We start from the raw sequence: 25624 nt of genomic DNA on the forward strand, positions 1-25624 counted from the left end.
GTTAACCTAATTAACCTAGTTATGCCTTTAAATGTCACTTTAAGTTGTATAGAAGTGTCTTGAAAATTATCTAGTCAAATATTATTTACTGTCATCATGACAAAGATCAAATATATCAGTTATTAGAGATGAGTTATTAAAACTATTATGTTTAGAAATGGGTTGAAAAAATCTTCTCTCCGTTAAACAGAAATTGGGGAAAAAATAAACAGGGGGGCTAATGACTTCAACTGTAATTCACTTACCTTTTAATACATTTTGGTGCGATTATAACCCGCTATTTAAAAAAAAATTACTGAATGTTTTGAATGAGAAGCTGTAATGTAGCCGTGGCGGGATGAATTTTGGTGTGGCGCCCCGCCATGGAAGAATGAATGTAGTGGAAACCATGTACACTCTAAACAAATTATCTGAATCAACAAAGAAAAAGTTATGATGACTTCCAATAAAGTTATGTAAGAGGAACCTAATCATTTGTAGCATAAACACTAGCATAAGGCCTGACACTGAAACTTGTTCCAAAAAAGTTGTTCCAACAAGGTTCAATAAAATTCAATCGTAAATGAAGTGATGAACCTGAAACCAATTGACAATATATTAGTTTAAATTATTACATGGCTGTCTGGAATATTTGACTCTGATTGGTCAGTCATGACATTCTAAGGCAGGGATGCCCAAACTTTTTGTTATGAAGGGCCAAATACCAAACTTGATTGAGAGCTGTGGGCCGAAGGTAAATATATCAAGCTGTATAACAATGTTGCCATGAATAATGTCCTCATTTATTTAAAAATTAATGGAAACATGACTTTAATCAGAATAAGTCATGCATTTTATATATATATATTGTTTTTTTTTTGTTGTTGTTGTTTTACGCTATATAATTAACCTATTATAATGAAAACATAGGAATTCCATCTATGACACAATGGAGTTTAATGCGGAATACACTAGTCAAGCTGCACCTGCCTTTGCCTTGAATTGCTCACTAAGGACTTCTGAGTTGGGGTATATCTGTTGAGCAACAGGATGTTCATTACAAAAATAATATAATAATTTACAACATATAACTGAAACATATATTTAAAGTTTTTTGTAGCTTAAAATGAAACGATTGTGAAATGAAATGTTACGTTAAATTAGAAATAACAATGTGTATTAAAGCTATTAACCTCAACTCTCCCCAAAATTCTCCCTCTCTTCTCTGATGGGATGGCGGGCTAACTCAGAGGTTACCATGGTCCAACTTTGGCCCACGGGCAATTTGGGCTTCTCTGTTCTAAGGCAATGATCTCAAACTCAATTTCTGGAATGCCGCAGCTCTGCAGATTTTAGCTCCATCCATCTCCAACTCGCACCTGCTTAAAAGTCGCTAGTAGTCTTGAACACCTTGATTAGTTGGATCAGCTGTGTTTGATTAGGGTTGGAGCAAACCTGTGCAGAGCTGTGGCCCTCTAGGAATCAAGTTTGAGATCTATGTTCTAAGGTATGTTATTCCGAGATAACAACCAATGAACCAACTAACACTTCGAACTATCTTGATTATCAGCGAGTACTTTTACATTTTTTATACACTTGTCTGTTTCACAGCTGCTTGGCGCCATATTAATACTGCAGGTTAATGTATGCTCCATTCAATTTCATTTTCTGTCAGTTTTGCCTTTCATTAAAGACTTAATAAACTAATACTTGTCCTAACAATGTTTTGTATCAAATTTTTATATTTAGTAGCAAATAGCCATGTAATAAGCAGGATAAAGTATATTCAGGTTGTTTTCACAGACTGAAGCCCTTCAGTCTTAAGTTGCATTCACACTACAAGCGACTCGTAGCGGCAAAGTGACAAGTGACTGTGCATTTCAACGGAGAGCGAGTGACTTCTGGCGACCTCTGTCTACGTGAGTGACAGAGTCTGTTGGCGACAAGGTGGGCGTGTTGAGCGACATGACAATAATGTGAATCCTTAAATTTTATGCAAATGAAGAGCAACTTTCTTGAGCGACAGCCAATATGAGCATCAGTAGAGCTCACGTGATCCTCTCTATAGACTTACTCAAGGTGGGAACGCTCACTAATGGTTTCAATCGCCACCCAGAGCGACAGGCAGCTACAAAGTCACTGCTAGTGTGAATGAGGCATCATACAAGAGCCCACCATGGTTGGTGGCTTGTGACTAAATAATATACAGGGTTCATACACATTTTAACTGCAAAAATTTCATGATTTTTCCAAGACTTTCAAGTAAATTTTCATGACCTAATGTTTCAAGCAATGTCTACATATGCATGGTAAAAGAAGAACAATGCATGCTCAAATTTATTACAGCATATCGTAAAACACGCAGCAATCTATTTAGTTTCAATTAATATTTATATCTATGTAAAATTGATTTAGATAATGCTTACACCACACTAATAATGTAAGAGTATGTGATTGGCCAGGGACAGAAAATAAGTAAATAACCTATATTCAAGTATACAGATATCTGTTTTCCATGACTTTTCCAAAACTTTATTGGTTTTTCCAAAACTTTTCCAGGCCTGGAAAATGCCATGCCAAAATTCCATGACTTTTCCAGGTTTTCCACCGCCATATGAACCCTGAATATAGTGTATACCCCATTCAGCCATTTTCATTTTCTGTCAGCTTTGCCTTTCATTAAAGACTTAATAAACTTTTATGGCTCAGAATGTTTTGTGTCTCGTTTTTATGTTTGGGGCAGGTAGCTGTTTAATAAGTGGGATAAACTGTTCAAACGGTTTCATTAATGGAAAAGTAAATATTTTCCAGTATGATTTGCTCATCTGGTAAAACATTTAATAGACATTCATTGTGTTTGCAATAATGTTCATTACAATAAAAAGAAGCCACTGGGGGTAGGACTGGCATAATTTAACAAGTGCAGCATTACAGCTTCTGCTCAAAGGTTGTCTTTAAATAGCACAATGATTTTGCTGCAGAAACAGACTGAGCACATACAGTGCACTCAGTCTGCAAACATGACCTTATGTAATGAGCGTTCAGAAGTGACGCTGAGGGAGTAGTGGTTTTTTTTTTACAGTTGCATAACCGTCAAGCTTCATTATAGTATAAATTAGGGTCACAGCAGCTGAATGCAAAACAGATATTATTCCATCTGTCACTACTATAAATTAGAAATATTGTACAGACACATAAAATTCTAAAGGCCAATTCACCACAAGGAGACAATCAGATACTGAGAAAAATAATCCTGAATTTAATTTACAATAATGATATACAGTAGTAACAATCCAGAGCAACATTATCATTGGAATTATTTTCAGAACATTTCTTTCAGCTAATGAAGGCTAAGAACATTGATAGCCATGATGCTTTAAAGTGGTTGACATTGTATAATAGCAGTGTGTTCGTGTGGATGTGTATGTGTTTATAATATCTTTATGGATATTGTTCGTGGTGTGAGTGAGAATTTAGCCTGGATCTGAGTGAGTGAATGAATGAATGAGACCAACAGACTCAATTTTGAGTTGAATTGAGAACATAGGTCAAAGCTGAATGATTGTGGGTGGGTTGGTGTTTATAATCTCTATCATTTATCTACCTGTATCTCATAGATCATAATCTAACATCAACAACATTTGATGGTAAAGCAATATTTTATGGCAAATCTTGACCCTTAGCACTATCTCTTGACAAACTGTTAGCCTCTAAAGGGATAGTCATATTACTGAAATTTCAGTCGGTTCAGTGTTTACATAATCGTTAAGAGGAAATTTCAGAGCTTTTTTGAGATTTCTGAACAAATGACCATTTTTTGACACCAAAAATGTTCAGACAATCTTAAATGTTACTTATAATGTACTTGTCGTAAATACTGTACATAAATTCAACCGCTCTGTATAAATCAATTCAGTAAAGCAGAGTAACTGATCTTTTTGTTATACAAATTTATTTTGAGAATAGTTATATTTTTCATTGAAAGAAAGTTACATTTATCAAGCTGACTGAACATGCATAACAACCAATTGAGTAAGAAATGAATGATAATGTATGATAATTACGAAATATGGTGTCACTACCTTGAAATATTTTGTGTTTTGATTTATATGATGTTCAACTTTTCAACTTTTGTATTACATTTTTTATATAAAAGGCCCTTTTTGACTTTTATATTGTCTGTTTTCAGAATCAGAATCAGAAAGAGCTTTATTGCCAGGTATATTCACACATATGTTTACCTGACTGAGCTTCTACACTCTGAGAAATAAAGGTGCAGGAGCTGTCACTGGGGCAGTACCTTTTCAAAAGGTACATATTTGTACCTGAATGGTCCATAATGGTACCTCAAAGGTACTTATTAGGTACATTTGGGTACTAATATGCACCTTTTAGGTACCACTGTGGACTATTTGGATACAAATATGTATCCTTTAAAAGGGTAGTTCCTCAGTGACAGCTCCTGTACCTTAATTTCTGAGAGTGTACAGTGCAACAGAATTACAGAGAGGACAAACACAGATATTAAGTATGTTTAAAAACAGAAGTAAGTAGTGAATGCAAATATCAGGTACATTACTATATATAACGTTTTATGTGCAGCTGTTATGTGCAAATTGGCATGTAAAGTACAGTATGTTGTTAAATAAATAAGTGTATATGTGTATAAAAAGTAGTGATGTTTGTTTCACAATAACTATCATATGGTGTTCATGAGATAGATTTCCTGAGGGAAATTTGAAAAATTAATTTAAAAACAATTTTAAGGATGTAATTGTCACAGTCACCAGCGATCTAGCCCATGCAGATCGCAGGAGAACTACAAATCTGCCATTTATGGACTACAAGATCCAGTCATGCACCACACACACAACCGGTTCCTGATCATAACTGATTGCATACACACAGCCGGAGGATTGTCATAGACTGATTACATGGACTATAAAAACAGCGCAAACACACATTGTTGTTGAGTCTTGTTGAATTGTTAAAGTGAACATAATGATGTGGTTCCCTTCCCTTCCCTTGCTTAGTCTTGCCTTTTACCAAGCTTTGCTTGTTCATTCATGTCTGCTTCCTGCCTTTGACCATCTGTCTGCTTGTTGACTACGATTCTGGATTGCCAGTATACATCAGTTTGCTCCTGTGTTGACGGTTGCTTGTCTGACCATTCTGCTACATAGACCTGCATTTGGATCCGCACTTCTGTTGTCAGTATCACTTCACATTACAGTAGTTAGTAATCAGCCATTTTTTTTTTTTAGTAACTTACCCATCACTGTATAAGATTTATGTTGGATGTTGAGCATAACACTCTCAATTAAATAGTTCTGGCTTCAAATACATCAGAATGTGGTCATGATATTTTCCCACTTTAAAAAAAGTCTTAATTCATGACGAGTGTTGTACTGTACCTTCATTCCCGCTGCTGCTGCAGGTCCACCAGGGTCCACGGCCTGAATGTGACAGGGTTTACTTCCCCTCACCACAAAGCCCCAGCCCACTGCATCTCCCACAATCTGCACACGCATACATCCAAGCATATTTAGTTATTGAAATGCTTTTAAATTAATTTTATCAGTCCCACTGTGTCCATATTCCCACCATGTGAATTCTTGAATCTTATTAATTATTATTATTTATTTACTTTATTTTAATGTAATGAATGTACATACAAAAACATGCAATTGTGCAATGTCATTTATTAGTGTCTGAATCACACTGAATTTACAAAATGATTTTAAATACATAGATATCAAATGAAATGCATTTAAAATCTATAAAGTTTCAAATAACTTCTATGAGAATACAGAATCATCAAAAAAACCTAAGGAGAAACCTAGGAGTTTTGAAAGGTTGCACTGTGATCTTTAAAAGTTCAAGACACCCTGGGGTACTTTTTTGAGATGTTAACAGATTTGTGTTGAGCATCAGTTAAGACAACGTTAGCACCTGTGAGCTTTAATTGAGAAAAGAAAATTGATAATTTTGAGCTTTTGTCAGATAATTTCATCTTCCAGGTTTAAAATATTTTTGGGGAGGGATCAAAATCGGTGATGTAGCGGGCATCTGCTAGTGGAGTGATGACTTTAGTTAGTCATTCATTCATTCATTTTCTTGTCGACTTAGTCCCTTTATTAATCTGGGGTCGCCACAGCGGAATGAACCGCCAACTTGTCCAGCATGTTTTACGCAGCGGATGTCCTTACAGCTGCAACCCATCTCTGGGAAACATCCAAACACACATTCACACACATACACTACGGACAATTTAGCCTACCCAATTCACCTGTACTGCATGTCTTTGGACTGTGGGGGAAACCGGAGCACCCGAAGGAAACCCACGCAAACGCAGGGAGAACATGCAAACTCCACACAGAAACACCAACTCAACCCAGCCGAGGCTCAAATCAGTGACCTTCTTGCTGTGAGGCAACAGCACTACCTACTGCACCACTGCATCCCCTAGTTAGTTAGTTAGTTAGTTTGTTTATTTACAACACAATGTTGCCCAAAGTACTGAACACAATCAATACTAATTAAAATAAAACCTACATCACATACATGACAATTAAAACATAAGGCAAACCCCTCAACAATTAAAAAGGCTCAAATGATAAAGAACAAAGATGGAGTTTCAGAAGCTTTTTAAAAACAGATAGAGTTGGAGGGTGTCTGATGTGGGGTGGAAGCCCATTCCAGAGTTTTGGGGCGATAACAGCAAAAGCCCGATCCCCACTTTGCTTACACCGGGACCTTGGTACCGAAAAAATAAACTGATCAGAAGACCTTAGTGACCTACCATGATTTTATACATGTAGGAGGTCTGATAAGTAAGGTAGTGCCAGATCATTTAAGGATTTAAAAACAAAAATTAATAGTTTAAAATCAATCTGTGACCTAACAGGCAGCCAGCCCAGAGAGGAAACAACTGGGGATATGTGCTCATAACTTGCGAGTCCCTGTCAGAAGTCTCACAGCCGCATTTTGTACTATTTGCAATCTATTCAGGGCATTTTGACTAATACCTACATATAGAGAGCTGCAATAGTCAAGTCTTCCCAAAATAAAAGCATGGATCACCTTCTCAAGGTCAATAAAAGAAAGAAAAGAATGGATTTAACAACTGAATTTACTTGTTTGTTAAATTGGAAATGTGTCGGTTTCTTATTATTATTCATAGCTGAGTTTTCTTATCCTATGAGAAGACCCTGCTTCTTAATTCTTCATGACTGCATGTGCTTTCTGATGATAGACTAATATGGACAGACCACAAGCCTGCCAAGCTGTGAGACAGTGCACAACATGCAGTATTTAGCCATTCGGGAAGGGTCGTATGTGTTTTGTTTCCATGATCCACAGAGTTTGTTCCATGGCTTTCCCCGCTATGCTGTCCGAGCCACCAATACAGCCAACCTGGTTGTGTGCAGCAAGCATTTTTGTCGGGAGAGCTGTACGATAATTGAAGAATGGCGGACTTTGTCTTTTGAATTCGTTACCATTCAGACACATCGCCTATATCCGTGCTGCCATGTTCGCACATGTTTGAAATAAAGAGAGAAGTCCTCCTCATTTATCTTTATAATGATATAAAAAATTGTGGTTATTTATTATATGAAATTACAAACAGCCTATTGTACATGTAACTGTATTACTCCTCACATCTTGTATCAGATTTTTTTTTTATCTTGAGCTGGTGAGCCAACTGGTAAAAAAAGCCCCTCTTTTTCCCCTGGTCTGCTAGCCACGCCCACTCCTCCCTCTGCTCACAGCGTTCCACACCCATCCCGGAGCATTGTTTAAAAAAATTCTGAGGTAGACTTGAACTGAAAGAGGGGGGTTTCATGACCCTTTAAATTAACTGCTTTTACATCTTCTGAAAGTTTCTACTAAAATAAGAATGTTTCTTCGCTTTCTATGTTTATCTTTAGTTATTTCAATTTAAAGGGCATGAAATTAATCTAGTCTATGTCATAGAAATGAAATTACTCAACCTACACTGATTACCGAGCCTATGATTTCTGATTCTGAGAAAAAAATGCATCAGGTTGCCAGTATCGCAGTGATGGTACAGTTGGTGCAATGGAGCAATTTAAGCAGAGTTACATTCATCATAATTTTCTGGGTATGACTTTATATATCAATTTATATATTATTAAAATGTATATATAAACAACACAGACAAATAACAAAAAAGTAAAACATAGTGGACACAATTAATTCTTGTTTAACTCTTATCTTAAATAATATACATGAAAGCTGAAGACAAGTATCAGAGTTCATGCAATCCTGATTTGCGTCTGGCTTTTCCTGTTGATCCATCTGAGGCTTTGAATGCATCTGAGAAACAACTTCCTGTCGCTATTTTTATTTCTGAACTTTTTCCTGCCTGTAAATTGATTCTCGGAACCAAACATAGTAAATTATGCAATTAGAGCTTGGAGTCTGTGCACATTTGGCAGCAGTGTGAGTGAATGACTTACTGTGAATGTCTTCTTTATGTAAGGTCCACCAGGAGTCTGAAGTTCCTCTGGACTCACTTGTCTCTTCAGCACTGGAACAAAAACGCACAGTGTTTATGAATGCGAGGTCAGTTTTCATGATAGTATAACATCATGTGTTTATTTAGCACATGGTACAAAAGAATCAGCTGTGTCCATTTACTGAAAATAACACGGTCTGATTTATCATTTACTCCACACATTATGCAATACATAATATCCCTCATTTAAAAAGATGTCAAGCTGTAATCAAGCGGTAATGAGCACTGTAGGTTTGGGTTTAATGAATTAATGAGGTTGTGACATCGCTGTGATGGACATAATCAGTACAAAAGAGGTTCTAATCAACCTGAACTCTTCATTACTAATGAAATAAGTGAGACCTAAACCATTTAATCACAATCTAGAATCCAACTGCAGTTATTGACTAGCTCCTGATTCAGTGCTGAAGGACTCAAGACTCAAACTCGTTTTCGAGACCATATGTTAATGGTTTTGGTCCTCTCATGGACTGAGGGTTGACTCAAATAAATTTGTAATATAATCAAGTTCCATTTAAAATAGTTCACGCTAATATTTCTTTAAATTGATGTTTGATTGACACGTCCAATGATGATTTGGTGAACGGATGGTGATTTTCTTGTTTTGCTATAGAAGTATAGAAGTATGATTTCTCTCTCACACTCTTGAGCCGGCCGCTGTATTTTATGTTCTACTTTATGCTATTTCCACCTGCCTTCCATTCGCCTAAAGTTATTCTATATATAAATAATGCAATGAATATAGATATTACTGCTAAGATTGCTTATATACAACAAAGCAGCAAAGAAAGAGAAGCTGTTTTTGTAAAGGAATTAAAAATGTAAAAGAGTACATGACTTGGCACTGATAGGCAGAATTTCCTAAGCCATAGCACTACAGTAATTCTCCTCAGGCAAAGTAGTGACCAAGGAAAAAAATAATAAAAACCTAATTCATCATTGAGCCTATGACAACTGAAGTGAGTTAATTCCTGCTGCATTTAAATTCAAGCTTATATGCAGAAACAGCACCTTGTCAGTATTCTCGTAAATACAAACAATTACATTATGATTAATGGACTTTATCTATTAATAACCAAACAGCACACACATTTATGTGGATATGTATGCAAGTATGGACCGAAAACATGTAGATAAATGTAAATCCAGTGTATGAGGCTAATAAAATGATTCCGTTTATTATTGCTATGTTTAAGGTATAAGCCCCCATAGCCTACACTGTAGTGCATGACAGAGTGTGTGTGTATGTGTGTATGTGTGTGTGTATGTGTGTGTGGTCACCTGATGTGCGTTTTCAGCTTTATAGTGTGGAAGGAGGCTTTTCAGAAATGCTAGATCGTTTTCGTTCTAAAATGCCATTTTAAAACTAAGAAGTATTAGTGTAAACAGGGCCTAAGTGTGTATTTTTCATGAGCGGGTCAGTTTGATTTAGTGAACTGGTTCGACTGATTCACTTAGAAGATTTGGTTAAACAGAACAATTCCTTCACGATCGGCCATCACTAAAGTGAATCCCTCTGTGCTAAGTGACAAGTACTGTGAAATTACTGTGAAAATAGCACTAAATGCTGCTTTGCTTACAGTTTATAAGTGTGTATCTCAAGTTCAGGTTTGCCTTTGTGGAATAAGAAAACAGACTACAGCCCCCTTCGGGTGTGGAAAGACATCTTCCCATGCAGACACAGAACACGTACTCTCATTTTAGTCAGCTGTTGACTGTTCAGCGTGTTCATGTGCAGCTTTTTGTTCTAGACGAGACCAGACACAAGGTTACAACACAGTCAGTTTCTGTCTGAGCTAGTTCTTTGGCATCTGCATGGTGTGTCCCAGCCTTAACATTGCTTGTGCCACACAACCCCGGCTCCCAAAGCAAAGAGAAACCCACTGAACCAAACCATACCATGAGTCTATTACTATGAACCAAACCGCGGCTTTGCGATGTGTGAACAATAACACCTATAGTAGTAGTAATCTTTCTAAGGGTTTCCTAAGCTGTTCTATTTCATTTAACACTGTGTTTTCCACAAAATAAGAGTTTGTTTTTTAATCACTTGGCTGGCTATCTTTCTACATATGTTCCAAACAAACATGTTTTTTCACAGGTGATTTTAGCACGTAAAGCTCACATGATCCACATGTGAGGCGCATGTGATTTTATGGGTTTATATAGGGTGCATAAAGGGAGCACGTGGCCATATATTTTCTCAACTAGAAGAGCTTTGCCAATTATTCTTCTAAACGTGCCTGAAATCTTTCACATACACACACACGCACACTGCATTCTTTGGTAGTGTGAGAGAAAACAGGACAGGCTGAATAAATGGACTAACAGATGCATCAGGCCTCTCTCACATTCCCTCTCACTCAGTTCATTTTTTGGTCATATATTTTGGGAGGCGAGCTCAGAAATCTCAGGATTGGATGAGCAAACAGACCAATCAGAGGCAAGCCACAGCACTGCCAAACCCAAAGCATGTTTGTCTCAGGTGTTTTATATCAAAACACACACAATAAAACAAACACGTCAAGAAAAGCAGCCTATTTCCCTCACAAAATCCCAACTGCACAACATATTCTAATGTTAAAAGCTCTGTTGACAGACATAAAAAAAATTTAAAAAATCTGGTATTTACAGTGGGCCTTGCCATGCTGTGGTGAAGCGAAAGCTGAGTCATGTGGTAGGTGTGGAAGTTTTCGTGCTTCAGGCTCGCACTAGATTACAACAGAGGCTGATGTTCTCATTTGGTGGTGGTGGAGGAGGATGAGGAGTGTGTATAAAATGTTCCTCTGTCTCTCTGCCTGCTGGCTGTGCTCCTCGCCTTTCCTGAAGGGGACTAAGTGTTCTTGTCAGACAGTCTCTCACACACTATGCATGTGCTGCTACTATTCCGAATTCTTAGCCTGAGAGTTTTATGGGTCAAAGAGTTTGCTAATCCACACAAAGACACTGAGAAGGGAGATAGAGCTGAATAGATGACTATATACAGAATGCATTGAGCTTTACATTTACTTTGAAGTCTTCTAAATTCATATGATAAACTGAAGAAAAATGTTTTGTGTGTAATTTTTAATAAAAGGAATATTGTCATCTGGGATAGACTAATACTATTACTACTACTACTACTACTACTACTACTACTACTACTAATAATAATAATAATAATAATAACTCCTTACATTTATATAGCAGTTTTCTAGACACTTAAAAAGCTTTACATATTGGGGGAATCTCCTCATCCACCACCAGTGTGCAGCATCCACCTGGATGATGCAATGGTAGCCATATTGTGCCAGACCACACACCACACACCAGCTGATTGGTGGAGAGGAGACAGAGTGATGAAGCCAATTATGATATGGGGATGGCTGGGTGGCCAGTGGGTTAATTTGTCCAGAATGCTGGTGTTAAACCCCTACTCTTTTTTTAAGGACATCCTGAGACTTTTATTGACCACAGAGAGTCAGGACCTTGGTTTAATGTCGTATCTGAAAGACTATTAAATGTATAGGCTCAAAAAGATGGTTTTCGCAGCAATGTTAGAAGAACTATGTTTTTGTTCCCCAAAAATGCTTTCAGTGAAAATTCTTAAAAGAGACATTTTTATAGTTTTAAAGAGTATTTGAAACAGTTTCCACTATTAAAGACTTTTGTAAACTGGAAAGATTCTGTAGATGTAAAAGTTTCTTCATGGAAATAACGATGCCAATAAAAAAATATTTAGAAATATATTTCAATAATATGATTTAAATTGTTAAATTGATCTCCTCTATCTACATAGTAGGTATGTTGTATAGGCCGTGCGCGAATTGAAGGGTTGGATGTGTGTGTGTGGGGGGGGGGGGTGTAATTGTGGTCGCTGGCATCTTCCAAAACATCCAATTTTCAAAATGTCCAAGTGAGCAGTTCAGACGCAACTTTTTGCATTCTTCAAAAAGAAGAGAGCAGAAGGTATGATATTTAATAGTTTAATATTTAATATGTATGCTGTACCTGCCGTGCATAACTGCATTTCAGAACAGTTTAGGTGGCTTGACACGAGTGTAATTTAAGCTGTTCTATACTCACTGTAAAACACATGGCATAAAATACATAAATTAACAGGGCTTGCTAACATTTACTTTAGTGAGCCAAGATTCGCGGTTAATATCTAAGTTTAAGCAGATTCTAGGTTTCCTGTTTCTAAAATGAACCGTTATTATTACCCCTAAAATCAGAACGCAAATGATGTGCATTTTTACAACTACTGCTATCCAAATGTTGCTCCGTTTTCTTGAAAATGCTTCCTAACAGCTCAGCTGCCTTACATCTCCAGACCATGTTTTGTTTATGAATGAATCTTGAGCTTTGATATGAGACAATGATTCAGTCATCCATTCAGAAAGACATTTGTGAATGAATCAGCTGTTCGAACAACTCAATTAAATGAATCATTCAGTGACAAAGACAGAGACTTGACTCCACCTACTGGCGGTTTTAGTTTCAAATCTCATGACATTTTTGTGAATAATTTTATTGCATTCATGCCACCTCCTACGCCTTGTTAAACAGTCAATTTATAAATAAACAGTAAATTTATCTAAATGCTTAATTTCTTTGCCATCTTTGTTGTGTCAAGAGGAATTTTTTTGATTTATTCTGATAGTAAGATATTCTTCCTGATATCAGTTTATATAAAAAAGCTAATGTAGTTGGGTCACATTAGGTAAATAAAGATTTTAATTTTAATTTAGTCAATCAATCAGTGACTGGTAGTCAAAGTCTTACATTGTCAATTAATTAATTAATTGTCCATATTGATTTCAGGATTTTCTTAAAAATGAAATGCTTAAGATTGTTAATGGTTGATTGTTATTTTAAAAAGCACTTTCTCAAATTAAAAATGTATTTAGACCTATTTTTTTATCATTGTGTGTGTGTGTGTGTAGCTACAGGACACCACCCAATCCCACCACCCCCTGTACCATCCCCCTTGATATTAGTCTACAATTGAAACCCACGCCAACACGGGGAGAACATGCAAACTCCACACAGAAATGCCAACTGACCTAACCAAAGCTCGAACCAGCTGTGAGGTGATCGTGCTACCCACTGCGCCACCGTGCAGCCTTAATTTTAATCTTTTTTCCAGTAATTTCATCTTCCAGATTTAAAAACTATGTAAGGCAGCGTCACTTTTGGTGACAATGCACACGACTGTGAGTTCAAAGATGATACGTCGATTTCCAATTATCATTCACGAGACGGAATTTCTTATCCTATGAGAAGACACTGCTTTTGAATTATTCAGTCAAGCTGTAAAATCCATGCAGTAGTTAGGTCTTCATGTTTTACAACAGCTCTCACACAGACACTGGAGCACTTGAAAGCCACGTCTGTTCTATTTCTGCTGATCATTAGTGGACTGACAGGGCATTCAAATGCTCCAGTGCCAGAGGACATTTATGTTGCTTTAAAGAAGGTATGTGTGTGTCTAATGTTTAAAATAAATCAGTATGGGCTCTGCCACGTCACACTCACTTCCCTTATGATTCTACTTAACAAAAATAAATCTGATAGAGATATATTTAGAGTTCTATTTTGTGGTTTTAATGTATATAAAAACACAGGCAGGAATTGATATCAGCCTCTGCCTAAACAGATGCATTTTTTGAGTTTATTGGCATCCTTTCACTGCAGTCAAATCACAGTAAGAGTGATATAAATAATGATTTAAAGAGTGGTACAGGTACAGGAGGTACAGGAGCTGTCACTGGGGCAGTACCTTTTCAAAAGGTACATATTTGTAACAGATGAGTCCATAATGGTACCTCAAAGGTACTTTTTAGGTACATTTGGGTACTAATATGCACCTTTTAGGTACCACTGTGGACTCTTTGGGTACAAATATGTATCTTTTGAAAAAATTACTGCCCCATTGATAACTCCTGTACCTTTATTTCTGAGAGCGCATTAAACACAAATTTTTTGCAGCCTGTATGTGTTTGTTGCCTTCTTACAAACAAACGCTGCACATTTGAACAATATACAATATAATATAATACAATATAATTTTACACAATATTAAACTAACAAACGATACATTTAACCAGACCATATTCCTCACTGGGGAGCGCTGAATTCATTTAGAATCTGTCTGTCCTGAATTGTGTGTTCTCAGTGAATCATCAGAGTCAGTGTTTTCTTCCTGTTTTCACAGATATTTACACACAGGGTTTATATGAGAATGAGGAAACAATGGTGTTGGAGACTGACAGTGTATTATTTCCTTGTACTGAACTCAAATTATTCAGCTATGCCTATCCAACTTTTCATTTTATGGCACCTTTATACATTCTTAAGAAAAACTCTCACAATCTGATGGCTATTGGTAAAAATATAGATTTTTGGCTATATAGGTCTATATTTTTGTATGAACGAAATAGTTTGAATTCATGAGATTTAGAAGTGTAATGATATTCGAACCAAATCCAAAAAACCAACCACAATACTCTCAAAGTACAGCAAGGAACCAAACCTAACTGAACCGTACATTGCTTCCACATTTTGGAGTACATTGCTTCCACATTGAACCGTACATTGCTCCCACAATGGTCTCAAACTCAATTCTTGGAGGGGCACAGCTCTGCACAGTTTAGCTCCAACCACCTCCAACTCACACTGCTTAATAGTCTCTAGTAGTCTTGAATAACTTGATTAGTTGGATCAGCTGTGTTTGATTAGGATTAGAGCAAAACTGTGCAGAGCTGCGGCCCTCCAGGAGTCAAGTTTGAGACCTATGATATTGTGAACCAAAACGTATGTGTGTTATTGGTATATCATATATATAGGATCCCTAAAAATAAGAATTAGCCACCAATTTATTGAAATGTGTTATAGAAACTAAATTAACTCCTATTTCAAAGTACTGTACAGTCTAACCCAGGGTTGGGCAAACTTGATCCTGGAGGCCCGGTGTCCTTAGTTTTGCTCCAATCCTAATCAAACACACCTGCTTGTAGCTTTCTAGTTATCTTGACGACACTGATTAGTGTGTTCAGGTGTGTTTGGTTAGTGTTGGAGCAAAACTCTGCAGAGACACCGGCCCTCGAGGATCAAGTTTGCCCATCCCTGGTCTAATAGTACAATAGAAACTATCAGTGACATAAGTATAGATTGATTAGGCAAATGCACGCTACAAAAACACTAGAACTCTATCTTAAAGTATTACAAGATCTAAACATGAAGAAAATAATACTAGCAGAATTTCTGTTACCTTTGATTACAGCATTGTTCAGCATTGTCAGCCTCAACAATTTACTGTGCAACACTCCTTTTTGCTTTTACAATCACATAACTTAAACTTATATATCTAAATGCTCTCTTAAAAAATATCCAGTAAGACAAAACCCAAAAACACAGATTCAATTTTGCATTCCAAAGACGGATGCTTCAAAATATAAGAAGCATGGATTGCAAGTGTTTGTTTCTGCATGATAAGATATTCTATGTAGAAAATTTTTTAGATTTGATATCAATGCATGCAACTTTTTAATTGCCCCTGCTGTTAGTGAAATATTGTAAACACTGACAAGGATGAAACATTTCAGTGATGACCTCTGTGTATGCAACACTATTAAATATATTACTACAGTAGGTATTGAACTGTGCACATAAACGTTTGCATCGAAACTGAAGTATATGAGCTTTAGTTTTGTCCTCAACTAGTTATGTTCTGTGTGAACTATAGGGGTAACAGAGGGGATGCTGTGTTTACAGGCGCAATCTCGCTTTATCTGCACATCAGCGGTGGAGCAGCAGAGTAAAATGACAGCGGTGAAGTGCGTCAGACAAACACAAACTGTGTGCAAATACCGCAAAAAGACCTTTACTTAAACTAACAGAACAACGAATATGATGATCATAAACCTTCAGCACAGTGAAAAACTACTGTCACAGATGTCTATATGCAAAAAAATATTAATAATCCAAACCACGTGGAGCGGATGATTTGCAGCTCCGCTTGCTTCAACGAGTGCTATGGAGATCATACGGTGCATCAGTGTTTTCATAGCGAAAATGTGGTGATGTTTTTTTTACACTAAAAGAGAAAGTTGTTCTGTTACAGAAGCCGGTATTAGATTATTTTTACCCTCTGCTTTCCAAATTAGTTTATACATATTTTAATATTTTTTTATTATTATTATTATTGAATTTTAATATATTAATAATATTAATTATTCACCTTCATAATCATGTTTAACTCCTGTCTCTATTCTACTTTATAATTAGTAATTTTATAATCAGTATTTTATGCCAGTAACCAGTCCCATTGAACAGAAGACCTATTGACCACCTCTGTACACACTACTCTCTTACTTAGGAAAGGCTTTCCTCTCCACACCAGCCATCTCAGTCCCCTGTGAAAGAATTTTCTCATCAGCAGAGGACATTGTAAATGTGCTCAGTTTATACCGGAAAACATAGATATGCTGATATTTCTTTTAAAAATGTAAAATCCCAGCAGTCACAGTTTTAGTTTGTTTAGTAGTAGTAGTAGTAGTAGTAGTAGTAGTAGTAGTAGTAGTAGTAGTAAAACTTTATTGTCCTTGACAGGAAATTTGTTATGGGCATCGCCATATTGCTGCAGACATTCACTTAAAACAAGCAATAAAAACAATACAAAATACAACAGTTACAAAATAATGGTAATTAAGATAGACTCTTATTAAATAAACCCACTGATACAGGTACAAAGGATTTCTTATAACGGTTTAACCTACACTTTGGGACTCTATATCTACTACCAGAGGGAAGCAGTTCGTAATGAGGAAACAAAAAATGAGTTGGATCGTTTACAATCCTTTCCACCTGATTGAGGACACAATTCTCATATAAAACTCGAGGATTCAAATATTCATCATGCCCAACAATTTTCCAAGCTGTCTTTAAGAGATGCATCAATTTAGATTTACACTGAACAGATAGGTTGCCAAACCACACTGTGATACCATACCTGACAATGCTTTCAAGAACTGCTTTATAAAACAACATCATGAGTTTCTTGTTAACTCCAAAAAGACGCAACCTCCGCAAAAAATACAATCTCTGGTCTGGTGTAAACGAGAACAAACCCACTCAATGTGTGTTTTCCATGTGAAAGAACTGTCGATGTAAATGCCCAATTACTTATAAGTTTCTGACTGAATAATAGGATGGTCATGTACAACCACTTGACGATGGTCACCTATACATTTTGGGTCAAATACCATCTCTTCTGTTTTCTTAGTATTTATTTTTAGCTTATTTCTATCACACCACTCAACGAAGATAACACCAATATCATCATTCTCATACAGTAAACTTAGTATGGCTGTGTCATCGGAATATTTAAAAATAAAATTCTGTGAATGCTTACTTGAACATCCATTTGTAAAAAGTGTAAAAAGAATGGGTGAACTGACACAGCCTTGTGGAACCCCAGTACTACTGCTCTTTTCATCTGAACAGATATTTTTAACCTTTACAACCTGAGTTCTGTTTGTTAAAAATGAGAGATACCATTTGCATATGCATGGGTTTATGTTCAGCTGTTCCATCTTCCCAATTAACAAATGTGGTTGGATCGTATTAAGCAGTCACAGTATGAGTCTTAATGAGTCTTTAGTTTGTATTGTTGTTAGCAATTTAGTTATGACAGAAACTATATTATATTTTGCAAAAAATGTGCAGCATTTAAGAAAAAACAAAGGGCTCTCCACCTAAAACTTGTTTTAAAAATTTTTTTTTTTTAAATCATGACTAAATCGTGAATTATAGCATCGTGAATCGTATTGAATCGTGAGTCAGGTGAATAGTTCCATCCCTAGTGAACTATTATTTTGAAAAATACTATATTAACTCATTCTGTTAGTGCAAGTTAATATGGAGAAGCCCTGTCAGAAGGGTGAAGAAATTCATGGGAACTACATGGCCGATGCCTCTTAGAGTTACTGTCAACAAGCACAATTATAGTGAAGGAAGGCCAAACGGAACAGGGGTGGAACTGGCTGATGTGGCTTTATAGCCCGAAAGCACACAAACACACAAACCCTCTGACCCACTCACAGCTCTTATGAAATATAGAAGACATCTACTGTGTCTCTCTACACAGCATGTTCTGCTAAAGGAACATAACACACCACAAACAAAACTGGGAGGAAGATCTCCTTAGTAATTCATCATTGTGAAAGCCAAAGAGATGCAAAGAACAGGGTATGATTTAGGGAATCTCAGTGAGTAGTCTGCGGCTTGAGAAAGACATTTTAAACTGAGACCATATTATTTAACTAACAAAAACAAAGCAGAAATGAAGTAAAAATACGTTATAAAGCTAATGCTAGCAAGGTATGTTGATGTTACTTTTAAGATTTAGAAGCTTAAAGACGATAACAAATCAAAATGGACCTGATTTGCTTATATGTGTGTTACTGTATGTTTTATGTTAGTGTTCACAAATATGTCTATGAGCAGGATATTAGCAACTGCATAAGCCTAAGAAACATGCAGTTTTGGAGCTAAAATGACTATGAGCAACTAAAACTGACCCTACGTGCTTACTTAAAGGTTATGAGTGTAATTTTTTATATTGAAATACACAAAGTCTGCGGACTTTGAGCAGTTAGATGTCTTCTGCTTGGGGAAAAAAAGAATTATGGAAATACTAAAATGACGTCATGTTATTTAACCTTAAACAAATGTATAAAAAAGGGATAAAGGTAGCATTAACAAGCTATGCTAATGTTAATGTGAAGGTAACAGCCATGGTAACAAATATAATTGGGGCCTGCCAGTAAGTTGTCTGTGGTGCATTTTGGAGCTATAAAGCATTTTAAAGGCCATGTTAATTGTGAAAGCAGAGGAGAGATGGTGTAAAAAATATGTGCTAACGCTAGCCTTTATAAACCTAAAGATTTAAGGACTTGAAGACAACAAGATTTTAAAATGAACCTGATTTGCCTAAAATAATGTTTTTTTTTTTTATGCTGACATATACTAATTAATTTATGTTTGGCATCCTTGAATATAATTAGGTCATCAGTTATTTGAGGCTCCATTTAAAATAAGGCCATGTTATACAACCATAAAAACAAAGACAAAATGGCTAAAATAAGAGCTAAATCTAATGCTAACAAAGTAAACTAATGCTAATGAAGGTTAAGATAAAAACTGTATAAAAATAAATCAAAGCCAGTTTATTTTGCTTATTTAAAAATAATCAGTGTACTTATTTATGTTCAGATATTCAAATTAGCATATATGTTTGGGTTTCTTTGTTAAAGTGTTACAGTAGTTCACCCAAAAACTTCAATTGTTATTAATTACTCACCCTCATGTTGTTTCAAACCACTGAGACCTTTATTCATCTCTGGAATAAGTAAAGAAACTTCAGCTGAAATCTGAGAACCCATTCTCCATAGACAGAAAGATCTCCAAGTCCAAAATATAGAAAAAAAATGCCAAAGATTCGCAAAACAAACCATATGCATTCAGTGATTCCACATGAATAATTTCAAGCTAAGAGTGTGCTTTTGTGCACACATAAAATCAAAATAAAGGCTTTATTTAACAGTTTCTTTTCCTCAGTGTTAGTATATAGCCACACGTTCATGAGCACTGTGCAGTGCCCATGCATGACTTCCTCTGTTTAAAACAAAGCACATTCGCATCTGCAGTAATACATCAGAGGTGTGACCAAGCACAGGATATGAATGCATGCCCTATACCAGGAGTGGCCAAACTTTTTATGAAGGGCCAAAACCCTAACTTGATTGAGGGTGGTGGGCCGAAGGTAAGTATACCAAACTTTTACATTAAAGTTGCCATGGTATTCACATGGTAATTTCCTAATTTATTAAGATTTTTAAATACATAGAAAAAATACTTTAATTGTATTAATAATTAAATATATATATATATATATATATATATATATATATATATATATATATATATATATAAATTTTTATTTTTACATTCTATAATGAACTTTTCCATTGATTTGCTCATCGTTGTCTTGTGCATTGTCCTCTATCTTCGAGTGACAGCATTTCTATTCTTAAAAATCTGATTTACGCTCAACATTTAATTCAAACATTTAATTTCAGTTTGCTTTCATGTAGCTCAATAAATGACAGAAAGAAATAAACAAAAGGTTATGTTCAATTAGAAATGACGAACTCTGTTAAAGGCATTCGCCCCAACCTTCTCCCTCTCTTCTCAGATGGGATGGTGGGCCAAATCAAAGGTTACCATGGGCCAACTTTTGGGACAGCTGTTGAATAAGGGTGCTCCGGTTTCCCCCACAAGTCCAAAGACATGTAGTACAGGTGAATTGGGTAAGCTAAATTGCCCGTAGTGTATGTGTGTGAATGAGAGTGTATGGGTGTTTCCCAGTGATGGGTTGCAGCTGGAAGGGCATCCACTGCGTAAAGCATAAGCTAGATAAGTTAGCGGTTCATTCCGCTGTGGCAACCCTTGATTAATAAAGAGAATAAGCCGAAAAGAAAATGAATGAATGAATAAATGAATGAATGAATGAATGAATGAATGAATGAATGAATGAATGAATGAAAAGTATTCTTAAAGCTTAATTATATTCAGATTAAACCACTAAATTTTAATGCGTCAAGAACATTGCCATCTATGGAAGATGAGGGAACAAAATTTGTTTTATTTGTGTTCTGAAAATGTATAAAGATTTCTGGGATTTGCAACAACATGAGGGTGAGAAATTATTCATTTTATTTATTTATTTTTGGTGGGGGGTGGGGGTTTAAACAAAACCCTTTTGTCATTTGTAGAACAGTTTGGAAAAACAAAACATTTTAAATTGAGACCAAGTAAGAATATTATTGCTTATGCTAAAGCTGATTTATTCACAGTTTTAGAAAAGGCAGCAAGAGCTCTAAACAAATTCAATGTGCTTATTCAAAGCTGTTATATATTATTGTATTACACACACACACACACACACACACACACACACACACACACGCACACACACACACACACACACACACACACACACACACACACACACACACACACACACACTGAAATATGTGATTGAGTCCAGATAGCACATGAACATCTGCTAGATGTATTTTATAGACTGTTTGGTCTGGAGGACAACTGCTGATAAACATCTTTAAAATGTGTGCTCTGCAAACATGCCTGTTCTGGTTCTTAATGGACCCACTTAGGGTTAGCATAAGGGCATATACAGAAGTATATATAAAGTAGAGAAATGTTTCAGTCACATTTAGATTTAAAATGATTACATAAGTACAATAGGTAACACTTTACAATAAATTCACTTTATGATAAAAGCCAGATTAATTGGAGTTAGTATCTTAATATTTCATAGCCTTAGAATTTTAGGGGTCTGTCTGTGTTCTAAATGATTTTGAGATATTGAGCTTTATGCATATTGAGTTTATGCATTTCATATAACAAACAATATGCACGTAACAGTTCTCTTTCACAGATTAACATGACAGAGACCTTAAATGTAAATGGAACTTTAAATGTAAATTATTAAAATTCTCTTAAAATTGCAAATTTAGGGTTATAAAAAACAGAGCAAATGCAGATAGAACCTTCTGATTCTAAAAAGTCATTTTCCACTTGGAATTATAAGGTTCTATTTGGCAGATAAAATAGAACAAAATAAAAAGCTTTTAATTACATATGTACTGTGTATATTTTCATATAAATACACAAATACAGCACTTGAAATATAAAAATTTGTTTATAAATATTATCTTGGATGCAATTACAGTGTAATAAAATGTAATTACATGTAATGACATAGTAACTACAATGAAGCGACAGTAACTGAACACAAGATAAAAGTTTGTAATTACATGTGTACTGTGTATATTCACTTATACTATAGACAATATAAACTATAAACAAATACTGCACATGCAATATACAAAGAAAATTTTTAGTTTATAAATATTATTTTGGATGTAACTACAAAGTAATTACATGTAATGACAGTATTTACAATGTAACAACATAGTAATTACATCCAAGATAAATGTTTGTAATTACATATTACAATGCTAAAACAATGTAATTACATTGTTATAAAAAAGAAGTGATAACAATGTTATAACAATATAATTACAATGTTATGACAACATAATTACAATGTTATCACATAGTAATTACATCCAAAAAAGTCACATATGTACTTCATATATTTACATATAAATACACAAACACTATACATGGAATATACAAAGAAACATTTTAGAATATAAATATTATCTTGGATGTAATTACAAGGCCATAGCAATGTAATTACAATGTAATGACATAGTAATTAAGTTTGCAATTACATGTGTACTGTGTATATTTACGTATACAACTATATAGGAAAAAATATTGTACATGCAATTTACAAAGAACTATTTACGTTTATAAACATTTTGGATGTAACTACAATTTAAATACTTGTACTGACAGTATTTACAATGTCGCGACTTAGCAATTACATACAAGATAAATGTTTGTAGTTACATATAACAACGTTAAAACAATGTAATTACAATGTTGTCAATGTAGTAATTGTGATGTAATAACAAAGTAAATACAATGTAATAACAATGTAAATACAATGTTATAACAATGTAAATACAACGTTATCACATAGTAATTACATCCCAAAAAAATGTAATTTTAATATTTACGTACACAACTATAGATAACCAATTACTGTACATGCAATATACAAAAAAATGTACGTTCATAAATATTATTTTGGATGTAACTACAATGTAAATACATGTAATGACAGTATTTACAATGTAACAACGTTAGCAACTACATTCAAAATAAATCACTGCAAATACAACGCAATATAATTATCACAATACTTTTGATTATTAAATACCGGCATATATCTATTTGAGACTTTGATCACTGGCAAAATGTTGGTTCCTGCATGGGCAGCCCTCACCTAGCCCTCAAGAAAGCCCTTCCTAAGCCTAGACAGGGCCTGCTCATTAATCACAACACTAAATCTGTTTCAGTATAAATACTTTTTAGTTCAGTCATCAAACATTACGATTTATTTATTTTCATAATGCCTCTGTGGCTTTATTATGGTGAAGCACAGTACATCTATACTGTATATAACGTTCAGCCTCACCAGAAGATAACAACGTTCAAAATCGGTAAGATTTAGTTGTGTGGGATGTTTGTAAGTGTTAAAAGAACGACACAAAAGTAACTATGCTAGGAAAAGTGTATTCACAAACATTCACTGCTGTTTAAAACAACACAATAAAGCAAGATGCTCAGTCTGTTGAAAACATACAGTTCAATGCACTATACCCTAAAGAAAATCAACCTGTGCTGTAAAAGTTCCTGAGTGTATTAACAATCCAAAACATAGAATACATATGCTTGCAAGAATATTGTGAAAAGGTATGTACTAACAAAGAAAAAAAATCCACAGTACAGAAACATTTGGAAGCTGTTAGTAGCCCTCTTGTGTTAGCCATGCTGCCTCAAAGCCCATTGAAGGAAAGCCTGAATCATTAGCCTAAAAAGCATAACAGCTAATGCTAATGCTGCCTTTATAGCAGTATGCAGGAAGGAACATCAAAAGCCACTATATGATTGGCTATGACATACTTCACGTGACCAATTTAGCGCTATATTTTTCCCAATGGTAAGTCATTGTCATCTCCCTATTGTAAGAAAATCTCTGATCTCTGTATATCGTTTCCTGTTTCCTGTCAGCTGACTGGTCTTCCTCCATACTGTTCTTAAATATGGGTAAGTAGAGTAAGTTCCTCTTAAGTATGCACAGAGGAATCAAATGGACTGACAGCATGGTAAAATATGTATCTCACATCACAGTGTCACTCATACACAAGTTTTTTTACTGGTGAAGAGGCCATTTAAATTCAATATAGGTAAGCAAAGCCATTTTCCCTATGAACCATGGAAGTCACAATGAATGTTTTGACAATGTTTTTGCTTTTGCTGTCTATGGAGGATGAGAGAGCTCCAGGATTTCATCTAAAATATCTTAATTTGAGTTCCGAACGTCTAAAGGGATTGAAACAATGTGAGGCTGACTAATTAAAAACAGAATTTACATTCTTGGGTAAACTAACTCTTTAAAGGTATATTTTAAATGCATCCAACAGAGGATGTGGCATATAGGCTTGTGCCGGTATTCGGTAATGCGATAAATCACGGTAATGAATATGCACGATATTGTTATCGCGGGCACTTCAAAATACCGTGAAAAATAATAGATCCGAATTTATATTCTTAGAACGCGCCTTAGCTTATTTTCCATCAACCGCTTGAAGAAACACTGCGTATATGCTGCGCAGAACTGATGCGCACTCTGATGTAAACAATCCCCACATGTAGAAGCCCTGTGTGCGCGGCGCCGCTGCCACCGCGCGATAATCCTCACACGCAGGGGCGGACTTGCCATCTGGCAGACCGGGCACTTTCGCGGTGGGCCGACGTACTTTTTGGGCCGGGCTGATCATCGTCTTATGATTTGATCGGCCCATAAAAGGCTTAGCAGCCTATCGTTTTTTTCTGCCTTATTGATTGACGCTGCTGTGATCTGTGACTCTCTGAAAGTAGATGCTTTTTTTCCCGGACAGACAGACCGGGCCGGCCCATGTGACACTGTGCAGCCCATTGGCTCTTTTCGGTATTGACATTGGGCTGGCCCAATCACAAACTCCTATTTTGGACTCCGTGTGAGCGTGCGTCGTCTGTGTGTATTTGTCAAAATAGTCGAGAGTCAGACAGAAGAAACGCAAGGGAGGCGCAGAGAAATCACGGGAAATACACCGGCGTTTCATTTAGCGATTCTGAAAAGTTCTCTGTTCATTCTAGTACACGGCTAAAAACGCAAATCACGTGACCACACTCTCTCTGCCCAGAGCTGCAGCCACTAGTTCAGCGGGTAAGCATAAACCCCAGATGAGAGTATAGTGCATGTCAGACAGTTCATCTGCTGGATGATTTCATCTCACTATAGTTGTTAAACGTGATATTGAATTCATCTTGTTGTCTCTATCTAACAATTCTTATGTC

The 25624-nt window shown here is 35.8% G+C and overlaps 1 protein-coding gene across 2 annotated transcripts in view; it reads right to left on the reverse strand.

Moving 5' to 3' along the window:
* deptor (DEP domain containing MTOR-interacting protein) overlaps positions 1–25624 on the reverse strand; it is an 80094-nt gene that overhangs the window by 5671 nt on the left and 48799 nt on the right. For both annotated transcript variants that reach the window (XM_056474876.1, XM_056474875.1), the window contains exons 8-9: positions 8463–8533; positions 5394–5498 (exon numbers count right to left, since the gene is read on the reverse strand). In XM_056474876.1, the coding sequence (XP_056330851.1) occupies positions 5394–5498; positions 8463–8533 (176 nt within the window). The remainder of the gene's footprint in view (positions 1–5393; positions 5499–8462; positions 8534–25624) is intronic.

This window comes from Danio aesculapii, chromosome 16 (assembly GCF_903798145.1).
Source record: "Danio aesculapii chromosome 16, fDanAes4.1, whole genome shotgun sequence".
In the NCBI taxonomy this organism is placed as follows: Eukaryota; Metazoa; Chordata; class Actinopteri; order Cypriniformes; family Danionidae; genus Danio; species Danio aesculapii.